The sequence below is a fragment of the Glossina fuscipes genome, unplaced genomic scaffold (genome assembly GCF_014805625.2).
Source record: "Glossina fuscipes isolate IAEA_lab_2018 unplaced genomic scaffold, Yale_Gfus_2 27, whole genome shotgun sequence".
Classification (NCBI taxonomy): domain Eukaryota; kingdom Metazoa; phylum Arthropoda; class Insecta; order Diptera; family Glossinidae; genus Glossina; species Glossina fuscipes.
Genome location: NW_023998422.1, coordinates 4,415,714 through 4,434,417, shown reverse-complemented (window position 1 = coordinate 4,434,417; position 18,704 = coordinate 4,415,714). Strand labels below are relative to the sequence as shown.

Genomic DNA, 18,704 nt, shown 5'->3' with positions numbered 1-18,704 from the left:
GTGCTTTCACTACACGGACGCGGGCTTTTCGAAAGATTAGTCTACACTTCCGAACAAATAGCACCGAAAAGCCGCGATTTTAACCACTAATCAATCAGCGTATTCGCCTGTACTAACACCGTACTATAACTCAATGGACGTCAACTCAGCCAAGTGTCCGGTTTTAGAAATATTGTGTTGGCTGCAAGGCAATCTTTCTACCGTTAATATCTGCCACAAATTCTACAAACGCTTTGAAAATGTGTTTATTGGGTAGGTAGCCATTGCAGCTCTGGCAGTGCCACTAGAATATTCGATTGGAAAAACATCGTCTTTGCATAACAAGCATTCGTCGAATGGTTCCCCGGTTAAGCTCTCACCATTTACTTAGACGTGTAGAAACGTTGTTTGTTGCCCGTGTACCTGGCGCCTCACAAGTGACTCCGCTAAAGTACGCGGCATTTGAAAGCATAGCGTTCACTTTAAAAGCCTCCTATGAAAAACTCTGTAAACACTTGGAAACTTGCTTTGTTACCGTCGTACCGTGGTGAACATTACATACTAACCGAATATTTGTAGAGCTTTTCTTAAAAACAATTGTTTTCTTTAAAATATTAGCAAAAAATTAATTTGTTTTTTTTTTCAAATTTTTTGAAATCAAAATAATTTTCATATAGGAATTGGAATGTCAAGTGCTGCAAAGTTTGCTATTTTGTATGCATGCGTTTCTGACAGCGAAAGTTGCTTCAGTTGATCCAGCCTTTTTAAGTTCAATACAACAGACTTAAGCAGAAACCAAAAACAACAACAAAAACCTGTTAAAAAACTAATCTAATTTTTCTCATTAATTATACAAAAAGTCTCAGAAAAAAAAAAAAACAAAAAGCTAATATAGGATTTACTATATAAAATAATGCCTATTTATTACCAATGTATACTAAAGTGTTGCTGCACATTGCATTTGGCAACATATTAAGAAAAAAGAAGGTCTTCTTGTAAGGAAAACCGAAAAACTGAAGAACAACACAAAAATGCAAAATTATTTCTTAAGCAATTGCAATTTTTCTTCACATTTTAATGATTTAAAAAGTATTTGTTTACCGATTCAAGAAAGCAAATGTAAAGGGTGTACCAAAATGAGTTGAGACTCACTTTTAAAAACAAAAGGTATTTATAGTTCGGTAATACGTTTGCTTTGCTAAAAAATAATATTTTAAAGGTCTAATGCAGGGGAAAAGAAACGCTTGGTGTTCGCCTGCATATGATCGTTCGCTTGAATATCAAAACAAGCGTTCACTTTGGGAGCACTGTTCCCCATTCATCGATGAAGGATTACCAAACAAAGCGTTTAGTTCTCAGTCTGGTTCAGAAACCTGAATACGAGGACTATATGTAGAAGCATGGACTTACTTGGATCTTGAATTTATATAGAAGGCATTCGCAAGACTTACTACTTTTTTAAGCAAGTTTTGGCCTTTTATTGGCACATGTACGACGCTTTAAACGCACCAATTGATTACTAAACGAATGCAGATTTCTTTGCTTAGCTTCTCACGAAAGGAGTGCTTCTAGATGAGGCCGAAGCTCTGTTTTCTCTTTTAGTAGTAATAGAGGAGGCCGAAATGCAACAGTAGAACAGTGGTATCGTCTTCAGTTGATCTTTAATTATGGTGTAGCTTAAATCTCACAGCTGATGTCTTCCTTCCAGAAGCTAAGACCACTCTAACAGTCTTTAAAAAAAATGTGTTTATGAGAATTTTTTTTTCTCTTGTAGAAAGGAACGATAATAGATTAATAGACTAATTTATCCGTCCGTTGTACGTATAACATGGCTATGTTCAGAAACAGGTGGGGAAGAGAGAGAGAGAGATAGGGGGTTTGGCAGGCAGCAGCCTAGTGAGAGTGTGCCCAATACGTAAGTCTTTCCCTACTAAGCGCTAAGAGCTGACTGTAGCTGCCGGCAACGTAAATTCTACTGCACTGAAATTTGAAACCGAGAACACAGGACTTGATGGTGGCGATTCTCATCTACTGAGCCACTGATGCAGATCTAGGAGGCTAGCGTTGTGATCAACCAACCAGTCCAAATGAAATTAAAAAAAAATATATATATCATTTAGCCTACACTCCATTATATAGAGAATCACGTAGGATTTTATAAAGAAGGGTTTAGATAAAGAAGTTTAATCGTCGACCGATAAAGGACACGATTTTATTGCATCACGTGATCAAAACTTTCAGACGAAAATATAAAAGAAGAATCTTCGAGATTTTCACAGTTTCTAATTTACCGAGGGCATAACCATTTTGTAGTCTAGAGTTCCAATCGATCAATGTTTGTCAATGTTTGTGTCAAATTTCTGCTTCCTCTCTTTGTTTTTGCGACTTAAGCGGTCTCACAAAAATTGCCGGTCAAAATGACCCATCACAGCGATTTTAATATTAATAAAAAATATTTAAAATAACCCATCGAAAATATTGTAAGGATACAACAAAAAAAAAGACAAAAAACTCTCTTTTATACCCTACACCACTTGTGGTACAATGATATATTACCTTCGTGCGGACCCATAACACTTGGAGCACCCAGAATCACTTGACATAGACGCTCCTTTTATTGCACCGAATTACTTGCTGAATCGATTTTAGCTTGTCTGTCCGTCTTGTTTTCTTACTTTCAACCTACAGGTCGGAATTTTTACGGCCCTTGGATGAAATTTGGTACACTGACATGTTTCGACTAAAGGACGCACGCTAATGAAATCGTTCGAATCGGACCACTCCGCATATAAAGCCTTATTTTAAAAAGTTATTATACAAACAACTGCATTAAACAAAGTTATGTAGACTATTTGATAGTGGGCTGTGTCCCACAATAGTGCTTTCACTGGCTTTTTATTGAGCAAATTTATAGTGGTCTTACCCCTTTGGACTCTTTCGCTGCTTAATGTGTAGTTAATTGTGACACGATATTCGGATCGTACGCAAAGTTTTGCAGTAAATGATGATAATTCTTGTTCATAAAATATATTTACAACTAAAATGGTATCGTTGATCTAACAATTTTGTATTATAAACGTATAAAGAAATAACACTCAGTGGCAATGCAGCCAAGTACATCCTATGACATAAATATTTATATATAATAATATTATATATTAAATTACGATATTTACAATACATTTTAACCTAAACACACCGTAGTTAGTTAAAAGAAAATTTTTTTATTCAAAAAATTTTAATTTCAGTTTTCAAAATACGTAGATATAAACTTAACTAATTGTAAAGAATGAAATACGTTCGAATTTTTTAATGAAAGTAAGCCCTTAAAGTATATAATTTTTATAATGCCTGCTCGAAGCCCCTAATTGATGATAGTTACCTATTATAAGTGCAAGCATTTAAACATTTATCTGCTCCTCCTTATCAAAAAATCAAAAAAAAAGAAAAACAAAAAAAAACCCTTAAAAGAACTCTCATCAACTTGAAATAAAACTATTTCAAAAAGAGTGAATGGTAAGAGTTTTTTAAATAAATTTTATGTTTTATTTTAATTAGAAGATCTATACATAATTCAGAAGGCTGAAGTTATTTTATAAGATCACAAAATTTATTGAAATCCGATATTTTCATCATACTTCCCCATTTATTGTTTAGCTTTAATATTCTAATTACGAGATAACGAGATATCGACGTGTTTCTAAAACTTTTTCGGTTTTATCAATTTATGTTTATGCAAAGCTTAAATTTAAATGTTAAGAAAAGTTTCATGAATTTAAAAAAAAAATATTCTAAATGTAGGCAATAAAAAGTATTCTTAGGCTTCTCCTATAAATATGCATTAAACCAAACAATTTATATGCTGATGATTTCACAAGTATCTCATTACGTCCAGTATTAGTTTTACGCGAACTTTTCCCATCCTACACCCGAAGTATGTACAATTCTTTTACACCTACCACCGAAGGATGGGTTAAATTTATCTTGTCGTAATGTTTGCAACAACAAGAAGGAAGCTTTAGAGACCTTTTAAGGTACATATATCCTTGGTCAAGGTAAAATCTCAAATCGATTAAGCCAAAATTGATGTATAGCAAAATTTTGACGTGGAAAATAATTTCACGTCATACAATTGAATACAAAAGGGATTTGTTGTGCTGTTCAAAACAAGACTTCCTTGCGAGCTCAAAGCATAAGTCAAAAACCAGCGACCAGACCATGGTATAGATTTCCATCATGACTCAGATTCCTCAAATTTTAAAGACGACACTCTAACGCGGCTATTTTTATTGCATCGATCATCTCCTGCTCTAACTACTTCGATGGCCGACATTTCATGAGTCTTTTTGATACTTTGTTCCATTCTTGCATTTCTAATGCTAAGAGAATATAAAACTTTTCGTTTTTCAATCAAACAAAAAATTATTATTTAAGACAAATTTACTTAGTGAACAGTTCCCTATTTTCTTTTGATTTACGGTTTTTTCTTTTTAAAATTGGTTTTATTCTGTGTATGAAGTTAGCAAGTGCTAATTATTTTATGAGCCAACATAAATAATTTTTGTTGATTCTTTCGAAAACTGGAGGAACTCTCTTTAGCCCTTGTACATATTTTGTCACCTTTCGTGATAGTTCGACTGAACCATACTTCGTCACCAATGTGCGCTTGCATTATACCATTGCATGCACTGTTCTATAAATTGTGGTCTTCATTTTCTGCGTTGCCTTATGCTTGCTATGCTACCTATAAATCAATAAACAGTTGGATTAGGTAGCCGGCGTTATCCTCTGCGATGAACCAAGTGATTGCCCCATATAAATGGCAACTGTCGTGAAAGGATTAAGTACAGCTATTGTTCTTTTTAAAAAGTTATTTCACAGGTGCCTCTGAAATCCCGCATAAAACCGAACTAATTTTATAATGGAATAAGACAAGAATGAAGAGGGAATATATAAGCACTTCAGAACAATATTCGAAATGATTGAAAATTTGCAATCATTTCTTTTCTATTTCCTTTGAAGAAATCTAAAAACAATATCTTCTTCCAATGAGATTTTTCTTTATATAGAAACTCACTAGATAAATTAAAAATTGATTAACAACTTCCAAGGCAAATCGCATAAACAAGCACCTGCATTAATAAATCGTTCCACTTTAGCTTTGAAAATCCACTTTTAGTTTCCAACTGCTACACTACTATGAAAATCAATATCACTGTCTTGGGGTACTTTTTTATATGACTGAAGACTTTATGTTTAGTGTATAAGTTTAAATTTATCTACTTCGACTCGAAGACCGAATAGAAATGCTTCCCAGAAATTCATAGACGATATATGATAACAGAGAAAACTGCAGCTTTTGAGAATGCTCCAAGCGTTGGAAACTGTTTCTTTTGGTAGACACTTTTGTGAAAATGAACTTATTCAAGTTTTTAAAGTGTTGGAATGAAATTATGAAATGCTAGGATTCTCATATATTTATAAAGAAATTTAAATAAAATTTTAAAAAGTTAGTTATAAAAAGTGATATAACTCTTATGGTTGCCTAAAATGCAACCGCTGGCAAGTATGCTATATGAAAATGTTTTTCACATATGCCTGTTAATATACAAAACGAATTATTATTTATTTTACGCAGTTACCCCCAAAAATAGGCAAGCAAAAATTGTTGAATTTAAAGTAAGCAGCAGCGAATTTAATGACAGTTATGCCTTACTTGATATAAACCCTTTGCAATTAACATGTTTGTGCACGTGAATGTTAAAAGCACTTTTCGAGCCGACCACAGAACTGAGCACAAGTTTTACAAGTGCTTACGATACTTAACTTTTTTAAACATCGCACGTCAAGTATTGGTTGTATAGTTCGTAAAAGATGTGAGAAATTATTTTCACAAAATATGAATAAGTTTTTTCAGTAATACACAGAGTCATCATAGTTTTTTTTCTTTTTTAATATGCAATGAAATCTAAACGGTAAAAAATATTAAAATAAATTTGCTATTATTTTGGATATTGATTGGTTCATGCCATCTTTTTATTTAAAAATTATTTCAGGTAAATGACCCTAGGCCTCTAGGCTTCTTGCCACCTTCCTACATAAATCTGCTCTTATTCCAGGAATAACCTTGATCGCTTTGGCCTTGATTGAGCTCATTGTGGGTTCGTGGAAAAACTCCAAGAGAATTATATTTCATGATCTTTGCGATAAGCTTACATAGGCATTTTTTGATATTAAACGATCGATCGTTGTATTTCTCTCACGAAATCGGTGATATATAATAAGATTTTTACTTGAAGCAACATAACATCCAAGTCGAAGTTATTTACTTTGTGCGACCAAAAATCAATTATCTTGTTTCTTGTAGCGTTCTCCACTGAGGGTAACTGCAATGGCATTTTCCTATTCAAAGATAGCACTTTTAGCCTAGAAACCACGCCTAAAAGTTATTTTTGTACAAGTTAAAGTCCTTTTAGAACAGCAGGTGTGTTTTCTGCCCACTAAAAAAGCAATAATCCTTTTATTTACAAGGTCATTTAACCAAATACGATCTTCATCCCACATACATAAAACGAAACCCAGAGTACATTGTTTTAACCAGTCGTGTACGCTGCACAAGAATGTATATAGCATTTTGAAAAAAAAAAGTCCTTCAAACATGTGTCTTGTTTACCTTTACCTTCGAAATCACAAAATGGATGACCTCGTAATTGGACAAAATATCTTAGATCTTTGAAAAGCTTCAACACAGAATTAAATATCACTTAATAATTTCAGACTGCAACCATTCAGATATCACACCATAAGCTAAAATAAATAATATTTTTCTAATCTAAACGATTCGTTATTACTCTTGTGATCTTATGAAAGGAGCAGATGTTCGTTAAGAAAAAGAAAATTTTCAGTTTGCATAATTACACCCTATACTACTTGTGCTGTAGGCAACACTCAGAAGAGCTTGAGATACACCCACCTTTCACAACACCGATCGAATCAGAATTATTTTTTGCTGATCGATACAGACCTAAGCTTGCCTGTCCGTCTGTCAGTCCTCGTTCTTTATGTTCAACCTAGAGATCGCAGTTTTTGAGATATTTTGATGAAACTCAATACACTGACCCGTTTTCACCCAAAAGCGCGGGCTATTGAAAACGCTTCGAATTGATCCACTTTTTCGATTACTTCCAATATAACGCTTAATTTCGAAAAGTCGTTGCATGAATAATTGTATTAAGCAAAGTGGTGTAGGGTATTTAATGGTTGGCCATAGCCTACTATATTGTCTGTTTACTTGTTTTCATAAATGAGTTTATCATTCAGTCATCATCATCATCGTACATAATCGCTTCATTCTGTACATATAAATACATACAAAATATAATTGTACATTCGAGTCAATTGCATCTGGTGTCTTTTTCTTGTTATTGCCGTGATATTAAGCAAGTAAAAATTCATACATACATAATATATATATATTAAAACAAACACAAAACAAAAAAAAAAAAAGGAAGAATGCAATCAAAGCTAACGACAAATTATACATTTGAAAGAAAAAACCAACAACAACAACAATAACAAAATAAACCACCATAACAAATGCGCATCACAGCATCAGGCAAACAGTTATTTCAACAACTGAAATCCACATTTAACACGCATATAACAAAAAGAATAATAAACATTAAAAGCTTATTCAGATTTGCATAGTAAATCAGCAAACGCGGAAAATCTATGTAAAGGAAAACAAAGACAGACAGACAGACAGACAGACTGACAGAATAGAGAGACAAACAATCAAACAAACAAAAAACAAATGAAAGACAGCAACTAAAGCTAAATAGCTAACAAGAACCGCAACAGCTACAGCAGCAACAACTACAACGCAACTACAACTCAACTCATCAACCAAGTCATATCAATTACATACATACACGAAAAAAAAAAAAATCCAAAAAATAAAAAAAAAATTATTAAAAAAAATAAAAATGCAAAAACTGAATAAATTAAATAACAAAATAATTTAAACGCTACAAATGAAAGTAAAACAAAAAAATAGTAATAATAATTTATTTATCTATACACACATGCATAATTATACGCATACCTATTGTACTTATATACATTCATGCATACGTACATACATAGCCAATAATATTTATATATAAAAATAATTTTTTTTTTTTTGCTTTTTTTTAATTGCTATTAAAACTTAATGCTCACGCAATAGTATGTGTAATATATGTATGAACGAAAATGACGCTTACATGTAAAACTGTTAATGAAGATAATTTTTAAATACTATATCGTAACACTTTACTTGTATTTAAAAAAATTATAGCAATATTTTGATATTACCGTTGGCTTCGTCAACATTTCAAAATTGTTTACAAGTTAAACGTAGTCCGTAAGCACATTGCGAGAAAGAACTTATGTTCTGTTGAATTTTTTTTCTTAATATGAGCCAATCAACGAGAAGATGTCTCCTGCTCGTGTGAGACTGTGATGGTCAGAAAGAAGCGAGGAAAAAGAACAGCATAGGGGACGGAAATGACCTCAGCCTGCTACCACTTCCTTGGCTTCATCCTTTCATTTCAAGATGGAACGAAAATCCCGTCCCTCGATATATTTAGGAATATATCCGTACACACTTCCCATCCTATTTTGATGCCATTTGGCAATCGTTTATGTGTAACTATACCGATTAATAACCAATACATACACATACACTATCTTATATAAAAATATTTGATAATTACCTGCTCCTTGAACGATTCATCGGATTCCTGAACCAACCTAGAAGCTTTAAAGTAAAAATTTTATGCCTTTTGACGCCAAGACTGAGCAAATATAAAAATAATGTTTCCTTCTTTTTTGTAGGCAGATCGATTGCTCGATTTTCAGGGTATAATTTTGAAAACTTGCTTACCGATCTCGCCAGAGCGACAAGAAGAAAGACAGTCGCATACACAGAAAGACAGATAGATATGGTGAAATATTCTTAAGGAGAAGAATGATGACAAAGGATGATGTCAAAGGACAATTGTTCTTAAGAAGTAGAATGATGGCAAAGGACAATTATGAAATATTTTAAAAAATTCAAATGTTTTTTGATTGTTACGCAAGATTGAAATGAACAACTTTTAGTCGACTTCCAGCAAAAAAAATTCGAAGCCATATATACAGCATTACTTACCCCTTCTGAAGTACGAATATTCAACAAATTGTAAATAAGTCTTTTTCCCGCTCGTGTTATGTTAAGTCGACAGTGCCTGCCGGTTTAAACCTGTCAAATCGGTTTCAGCCTGCCATCGATATCAATCTTGAAAAATTTCTTGTCCTTTCCGTCGAAAATTTCCGGATATGATTGGCATACATGCATTTACATATATGTATAGTGTAAATCGAACAAAACGTATGTATATATATCCTCAGTTAAATCCGACAAAATGTATTTTTTAGAAGCAATATTCAATATCAATATATTGCTAGCTTTCAAATTGATTCACATGTTTCGTTGAGTGACTAGCATAGGACAATTGGCCAAGCTCTTATACACTAGTTACCATTATTTGCTTAGGACATTGAAAAATAATATGTTTTTTAATGAGCATTCAAAAGCGGTCTGTAGGGGTTCCGAAAAAGGGATAATTAAATGTATTTTTTTCAACTTCTTGAATGTCGGAAAGAAGTGGGGAAAAAGAAAAATATAGGGACCGGAATTGGCCATAACTTAGCGGATATACGCGAAAGGGTAAGGTAAGGGTTGCCCCTTTACTAGATAGGAGCTGATCGTAACTTCGAACAAGTATGTTCTACCACGTTGAGATCTGAACCGGCGGACAATGATGTCGTAGTCGCTACTTTTATCTGTTTAATGGAAATTAAAATATTTTTTTATATCCTATGCCGCTTATGGGGTATATTAAGTTTGAGCGGATGTATGTATCATCCAGAAGGATACAAAATAGACAGGCGCCTTATTATAGATAGCGATAGATTTAGAATCATTCCCTCTTGTAATCGTGGATTTGACGTACAGGTCAGAATTTTCAAGATATTTATGATGGCCGGTACACCGCAATGTTTTCACCTAAGGACGAACCTTATTAAAAATGGTTCATGTTGGACCATTTTCTTACTTCTTTATATGAATAAGTATAGAACGATGTAGATCTTTAATGGTTAGACGTGGGCCACTGTAGTGTTTTTAACTTTTTTCATTTTATTCTAATGCCATAAGCTTCGGGAAGAGATAAGATAGGGAGTCGAGATGACCCCACCCAGGCAAAAATTGTGACTATTGACACTTCACTGAACAATATTATTATATAGCTTTTCATTAGTTGTATGAAAATTTTTTTAAAATTTTTTTATTAATAAATTTAAATTTTTTTCCTATTGCACCGCTATAGTAAGTCAAGACAAATCTTAAATCCTTAATATAAAATTTTGTTTTAAACCGTGTTCTCACACAACAGTTTTACATGTCATCCTTTCTGGTCAACATGCGTATATACAACTATCGATACCGATATTTAAGACATACAAATGCATACACACATAAACACGTACATAAAGGTATACATTTACCAAGTAAATAACCATAGATGTCCTCACATTAAATTGATTACTTTATCTAAAATAAAATAAAAATTAAAAAAAAAAAAAAAAAAAATTCAACAAACTACACATGTATTAAATAAACTCAAAAGCTATTAAATATTTAATCTGTGTATTATTAAATAAACAAAAAAAAAAAAAAGAAGCAAACAAAAAAACAAAAGGAAAACAAAAACTAAAAATAACATACAAGTATAAAATCCTAAAAAAAAAAAAAAAAAAAAAAAAAAATCAGCTAATTTTTAGAAAATTTATTAAAGCTATACAGGCATCTAATTACATACAAAAACTACCTTATCCATGAAAACACATAAAACTGAACGAATATATAAAAAATGAAACTATATATGAAATAATTTAACAAAAAAAAAAAAAGGAAAAACAAAACAAAAAAATCAAATAAATTATTTATATGAAATTATATTATATTATATATATACTTGAATTAAAAATTTAAAACATTAAATAAATTATTAATAAATTCCTGTTTATATTCTAAAAAGAAACACAAATAGAAACCACAAACCAAATAAACATATATACAGACACATTTAGGATAAATAGATAATATATATATATACATATATATTAGCACCTATTAAACATCCTATAAAAACATTCCCTTGTCGCTTCCTCATCCGCCCCCGCCCCCCCCGGAGAGAATGAAAAACGAGAGGAATAACTCAGCACAGAAACGATGACCAATTGCACTCTCATTAATAGGATTTTTAAACTGAAAACATATATTTTTAGTGAATTTTTTTTGTTCTCCTAAACACAAATATATATCAATTATAATATAAATTATTTATAATTGAAACGAGAACTTTTTTATAGAATGTACATTTGTAATCACACACATATACAATTGTGTGTGCGATCGTACTTCGATATGTGTGCATAAATTTGTCGAAATCCACTTAAACACGACATGAGCACCTTTAGTACCCTCGTGACGCAGGCTATATTAGGATGGTGCGGACGTTTATAACATATAGATGGACTTGCGATAGACCTACCCCTTATTATTCAGAATCATTTTTTGAATCGATCCAAGTTTATTTCTCCGTCTGTCCGTCTGTCCTTCAAATGTCTAGCCATGTATACTTCGGTTCAACCTACAAATCGCCGTTTTCGAGATCTCTTTAATGAAATTTTATGTACTGAAGTATTTTGGTCCATGGACGAATGCTCTTGAAATTAGTGCGGACCACTTCTTCGAATTTCGACTCTCCATATAACTGTTTATTTGTTAAGTGGTATAAGAAAAAATATTATTATTTTTAGAATTTCGCGCTTTCTGATAGCATTTTCACATTCTAAATTCATCTGAAAACTTTGGATTAGATGGAGTCATTTTTTGAATCTCTTGCCTTATAACCTTTCCTAAGGAAACAGAATCTTAATGCGATGAAATGGCCTAATTTTCAATACTTCTTGATGAAAATTCGTTCATAACAATAATGTAATATAAAAATTACCCTGGCCGAATATAGACCACGTAGGTCTATTTTTTTTTTTTTGGATTCCAGCTGGTGTGGGGGTTCTGATGAAATGGAATGTCACAAAGGCCTAATTTTCAATATCTTATGATGGAAATTTTTTCCTCAGTTTGAATTTAGATCACATAGTTCTATTTTTTAAGACGCACAATGTATAAGGATTCTCTTGACGATGAAGCCCAATTCTGTGGTTTGTTATGACGGAATGAAGTCTTTAACAAGTAGGTCAAGTTTACTAAATTTAGACCACGTTGACGTTTAGATATGAGGGCTTTCATGAAAATTATGCATTTGCATAAAAATACTGCATACTTTTTGGTGTAGTATTAATTAAGCAAAGTGGTGTAGGTAGGCCTTAATCGAGAGTAGCATGCATACTCTCTGCTTTTTTAATAAATATTAAGCGTGAACATCATTAATTCTATTTTTTTTCAAACAATTTAAAGTAAATTAATTTAATGACTTGATAGTAAATGAATTAAATGTTCTTTATACCCTTAAACTCTTTATGCGGTTAATACCACAATTTGTAGTTACTCTGCTGGTTGTATTATTTCGTTACAGAGAGAGAGAAATAGAGAAATATTAGTGCTAGTCTTTGTAAATAATGTAAGCCTAGCAAGTTGTAACATTTTTTTGCATTTCTTACTTCGCTTTATTCTTCCATTTCGTACTGTTTGGCATTTTAGCATTACTTTGCTTATTAATCCTTAATATGCTCTGCCTTTTTTTCTACTTGTTTGCCTCGAGCATTAATAAGTTTTTGTTTGTTTTTTTTGTGCATTTCCAACTTTTCTCGTTCACTTTTCAAACAGTAGCAAAACGTAGCATATTTTAAGGCAACGAGAAAATATATTTCTTTTTTTTGTTAGTTTGCTTTAAGAGTCAGAAAAACAATTTTTTTTCTTTTTCTGCAAAATTCTAATCTCCATCGTTATTAACGCATTGCTATTAACTTCTTCGCTGATACCGTTCACCCATACGTTACGGAACTTGATTTGGAAAAAGTTGATAAGCTATTTTCGGTGATTGTCATCGTTATCAATAGCTACGTGATTAATTTGATTCGACAATGAATCACTTAACTGTGATTCATTAGTGCATAGCAGGGCGAAGAAGCAGCGAATGTTGTTTTAGGTTGGAATCGAATTTGAGTGAAGAGTGACTTTGATGATATTTGCGGTATAAAGTAACAAATATTTCGCATGTCTTGTTTCTCTCAAGCGTTTTGCTTTACAAAAGATTCGCTCAGTGCTGTTAGACAACCATTTTAATGTTCGGTGATGATCCCTTGTTTGTAACTCGGCGGTAGATGAACTTCTTGGCGCCAAAGATCAGAAAATATTTCTTTTTTTCCTTTGATTTATTTGGCAAATTTCAACTAACTAAGCAAAATAAGAAGTGTCCAGTATGTAGCTGCAATGACGGTTAAGTCTCACAATCGCCCTTTTTCAGTAAAACTTCCGATTTCCCTTGGCTCACGAGTTTGTAGTCTATACATATTGGATATAAATTTACAAGGTATGGGTTTAATGACTGCCGGATAACTTAGGTCGTATGCTCGGCTGTATTGAAAAGTTTACCGCACTTGAAATTTGAATCCGCGGCAATTGAGTTGTTAGTCGCGATCCTTTATCTGCTCATGCGGTTCTTATTAGATATTTCCTTCTATTGCAATGGGCTTTGGACATCTATTCATTTTAGAACCTTATTAATAAAATGATGGGAAGACTTGAGTAAGTTCAATAGACTTTTTCAATGGATTATTCAACATTCCTATTCGCGAACTGATCTTCCGAAAGGTCCTTAAAACTCTTTTTTTTTTATCGCAAATCACAAGACGCTTTTACATACAACCCGAAGATAGTGAGAAAGAAATAGGGGGGATATATATACATATATATATATATATATATATGCCAGCTGCCAGCCTGGCAGATATGCACTCGATCGGTAAAGTATTATGCTTTTAGCGGACAAGCGCTTATTATAGCTATGGTGACATAGCATTCGTAATTAAAGTATCGCACCCTCTATCGCACCGAGGATTGAGGCCATGAACAAACTTGCCTTAGGGCGCCTAAAGACGTTTTCGGGTATGCATCACTTAATTTCTAACTAGGCCTGTGGCATTTAAAACTCTTTGGCCGGATGTCTATCATTTTAATGCTAGACCTATGGCTTTTTGACGGTTTCGAGACGAGCACGATTCAATTTCAAGCATGGCCAGTGGCACTTAAAAGCTATTTAGGCGAAGACGCCTGCCGTCGTTTAAGCTTGGGAGGCACTTAGAAGCTTTTCAGACGGATGTCTGCAGTAGCGCATGATTCGGAAGCGGTTCATTAAAAAGGCAGCTTCCTGCTCTGTTGGCACAATTTGCTTAAGCAATTCAAAAATATCATACGCCGTAGACTTATTGCTCGATTGTCGTAGATGCACATATGTTAGAGCACGCATCCGTTCACACGTGATATATTAAAGGTATGTCCATACATATGTATATTCTGAACGAAACTGGAGGTAAGCGTCACAAAATCGCGATAAGCTAGACATAACCAAGTGCTATATACATACATACATACATAATTGTACATATTCATAAGTGCACATATACATATACACACGGACATACGCACACATATACAGATAAATACATAAACATAGGCCAATATATTTATACAATAAACAGAGGAAAAATAAGGAAAAGAGAAAGAAAGGAAGCGCTGTGTGCGTTAATCCACTCCTTACAAAGCAAATAAAATTCACAAAATGACGTAATAATAATAATGACAATTATTATTATTATTATTATTATTGTTACAATACGACGAACTTGCATTTCCACATTCAGAACTCACTTTAATAAATCAAATACTTGCAAAAGGAAACAAAAAAATAATAAAATAAAATAAAATAAAAAAAAAAATATTTTCATTATTCACACCGTGTTTTCCATATATTACAAGTACAATGTATTATTATTATATAAATATTTATGATGTGAAGAAAAACAAAAAAAAAAAAGCTGAAAATGAAAATAAAAAATATTTGAATGAATGAAGAAGAAAAAAAAAAAAAATTATACAAGTGTTGAAATTGTAAACATTAATAATAAATAATTGGAATATTATTTGCTATGCATTTATTTTATTCATTCACTTTTTTTAAATTAATTAATTTAAATTTTAATTATTAATAAATGAAATGACTTTTCCGTGTATTTTGTAAAATTTTGTTAAAATTCAACAAGAGAAAAGGAAAATTTTTCAAAGAGAAAAAGAAGAAGAATAAATGAATTAATGTAACTCTAAAAACTTGAAAAATGAAATGTAGAAATGAAAAAAGAAAAAGTTAATACAAAAGTTTAAAGAAGAAAATAGAAAAAGAAGAAGAAGAAGAAGAAGAAGAAAATATCTATAATACTTAGAAACTTGTTTTATTGATATTGTGCAAAGCAAAGTCTACTCGCTTAGAACCACCGAGCAACCGAGAAGTGAGTAAATTTTCATACATTTTTCTCCAATTGCTTATCGCACACACGCACACGCCCACACCCACGCACACATACACAGGCACACGCAGCACGACCAGCACTATTGCTACGCTTTGTTTGCCATGCTTGCCCTACAAATAATAATTAAAAGAGGAAAATATTCCTATTATTTATTTTAATTTTCCCCTTTCTATTCACTCACATACATGCACACATGTAATTATGTTTGTTGTCTTTCTGTCTATTTACTTGCAGGAGTCACTGTTATAAATGCACCCATTCAGTGTTACACTTCTTATTATACGCACGTATGTATGTATGTTTGTATGTATGTATGTATGCAGTGTGTATGTGTTTGTTTGTTTGTTTGTTTGTTTGTAGATTTGTCTTTCTTGCATGTTCCTAATGCTTATTTCATCCGACACGTAATCAAGCATTTAGTGCTTCTTTTATTTTGATATTTATATGGAATTAAGCAAATAATGAACAAACAAAGAAACCACAATCGTTGTAGAAGTAACTGTGCATGTTCAGATTGTCCAATGAATTTATGAAAACGTTGCATTTTTCCTCGCAATATGAGTTTTATCGAGGCAATGGGAACCATTTGTGTAGAAAACGTGTACATGATTGATTCTTATACCCTACACCCTCGTTGTGGTGTAAAACTGTAGCAAGTTTGTACGGACGTATGTATGACTTGAAGTATACTCATTTTTTATAAAACCGATCGATTCAAAATTATTTTTTGATTCGATCTAAGCTTGCATGTCCGTCTGTCTCGGCTGATGTCTGTTCAAGTATTCTTGATTTGAACCTACAAGGTCACAATTTTCATGATATTTTGATAAAATTTTATCACACTGACATGTTTAGGCTCAAGGACGAACTCTATTGAATATGGTACGGATCAGACTACTTTTTCGATTACTCCCCGTGAAATGCCTTATTTCGATGAGTCGTTATAAGAAAAAATATTGTCATTATTAGAGTTTCGCGGCAAAATCCGCTATAGGATTTCGATAGTCTTGATTGGTGTGAAAACTTTGAATCGGATGGAGTCATTTTTTGAACCTCTTGCCGCACGACGCTTCCTACGTAAAAAGAACTAATTTTCAGTTTCAATATTTCTTGATGAAAACTCTTTCATACCAAGAATTTTACATAAAAATTAACTTACCAAATTTGGACCACGTTGATCTATATTTCGCAAAAACCAAAAAGTCCTAATTTTTAATATTTTATCATGAAAATTGAGCCTTAGTAAAATACCTGTAGGAAATTTGAGTCAAATGGGTCCATTATAAAAGGGGCTCTCAAGATAGCAAGCGCTGCTAAGGCAGCAAAGCCTAATTCGTGGCAACTAGTAAATAATAAACACTTTGACAAGCAAAATTAAGTTTACCCGCCTAGGTAGGCGAGGGCAAATAATCTTGACTAACAATCCTAATGATCGTGGGTTCAATTCTCTAGCGCGGCGGTAGAGCTTTCAATTAAAGCCGACGATATTAGATACTGGTGCATTTAGTCATAGAATTTATTTCTCTGCTAATAATAAATGAAGTTTGCACAAAGTTCATGAAAATTATGCATTTACATAAAAATAATGCATTAGGCGAAGTGATGTAGGGCATCTGATTAATCGACTGTACCCAATATACAATATATAGTTTTTATCTATTTGTTTTCAATAAAGAGATGTACGAGAAAAATTTATATTGGACAAATAGATGTTAGATGAATAGAAGGATGGAGAGGAAAGCCATCTAACCTAGCCTCAAAGGGAATGTACATTTTTGTTCACCCGCCCTTCAAGTCTTCAGTTCCAACTGCATTTTTTTTCCAATTTCGGTTCTATTGAACGACAGTTTGCAAACAATTTAAAATTTGTACCACCCTAACATCAATGTCGAAGTTATTTGTAAATGGAGTTGCGGAAGACATGAACGTGAGAGGGGTGTTTTCTAAAACAATCAAAGTCAACACGCAAAACTTATTTGCCCAGGTCAAGTAACACAGCTAACAGTACTTTTTATTCCTTTACAAAACACATCGGTCACCAAGTGCCAAGACTGACCCAGAGATATCGTTCTTAACGAAGTGCAAAGCCGTGAGTGCGTACGCATGATCGCAGCGCGTATCAAAATCTCAAGTCAATTCGATCAATTGTTTACGAGCTATGAGTAGCTTTAATGAAAAATTCGTAGGTCACGTCTTATGTAAGCATTGCCTTTTTGTACGAAAAAAATACCGCTCAAAATCGGTATTGACTATGCAAGTGTTGCGGAAAGTCTTCTCCATCAAAAGCATTAATTTGTCAGTGGTTTGTTTACTTTAAACGAGCCACCCCTGAGCTGAGCGCAGCAGACGCTTAAAAGAGAGGCTTACCTTAGAAAGCACACATCAAAAATATTCGAAACGAAAAATGACAGTCCAAGTGGCTATCTAATATTCCGAAAGATATCAAGAAGAAGAGCACACATTATTTTGTATGAAAATATCGACATGTATTAAAGCGATTGGATTAACAATCTAGTTGCTACCGCTCGCCCTATTTTTTTAGTCCTAGAATTTATTTCCTTACTGTAAATAAGTTAAAGTAATCCTAAATCTGGTTGAAAAACGATTTGCTCTAAAGATTATTTTGTATGCCTATCATTCATCATATTTTCTTCTTTATGCTTATTTTCATATTGCTGAGATCTCTGTTAAAACGCATTTACAGTAATAATAATAAAAAATAAAATAGTGCTGTCTGTTCGCACTCTACATTTTATTTGTAGAAAAAAACGAATTTATGAAAACTTTACTTTTGCATAATATTTAACCGGTTGTTGTCTTTGTTAAACAAAAGAAAGCTTTCCTTCATAACATATGGAAAAGCTAATCGTTGTAAAATTGCAACAGGGCTTTCAAAGTAAAAGAGTAAATTTATTACAACTCTGCTTAAAAAAACCACTATTTTTGCAAAGCAAATTTGGTCAAATTAAAGGAGACGTAAATGAGCGAACTTCGAATTTGGTAAAAAAGGAGAAGTAAATGAGCGAACTTCGAATTTGGTCGAATTGAAGGAAAAGTAAATGAGTGAATTTCGAATTTGGTCAAATTAA

General features: G+C 32.7%; 1 protein-coding gene across 2 annotated transcripts in view; it reads left to right on the top strand.

Moving 5' to 3' along the window:
* Nucleotides 1-18,704, top strand: part of LOC119636103 (gamma-1-syntrophin) — a 61,489-nt gene that overhangs the window by 40,876 nt on the left and 1,909 nt on the right. Inside the window, exon 9 of one of the 2 annotated variants that reach the window (XM_038031249.1) lies at nucleotides 15,850-15,898. In XM_038031249.1, coding sequence (XP_037887177.1) covers nucleotides 15,850-15,864 — 15 coding nt within the window. In that variant the 3' untranslated portion in view covers nucleotides 15,865-15,898. Of the gene's footprint in view, nucleotides 1-656; nucleotides 4,936-15,849; nucleotides 15,899-18,704 lie in introns of those variants that run through there. The other variant, XM_038031248.1, reaches the window with a different exon arrangement.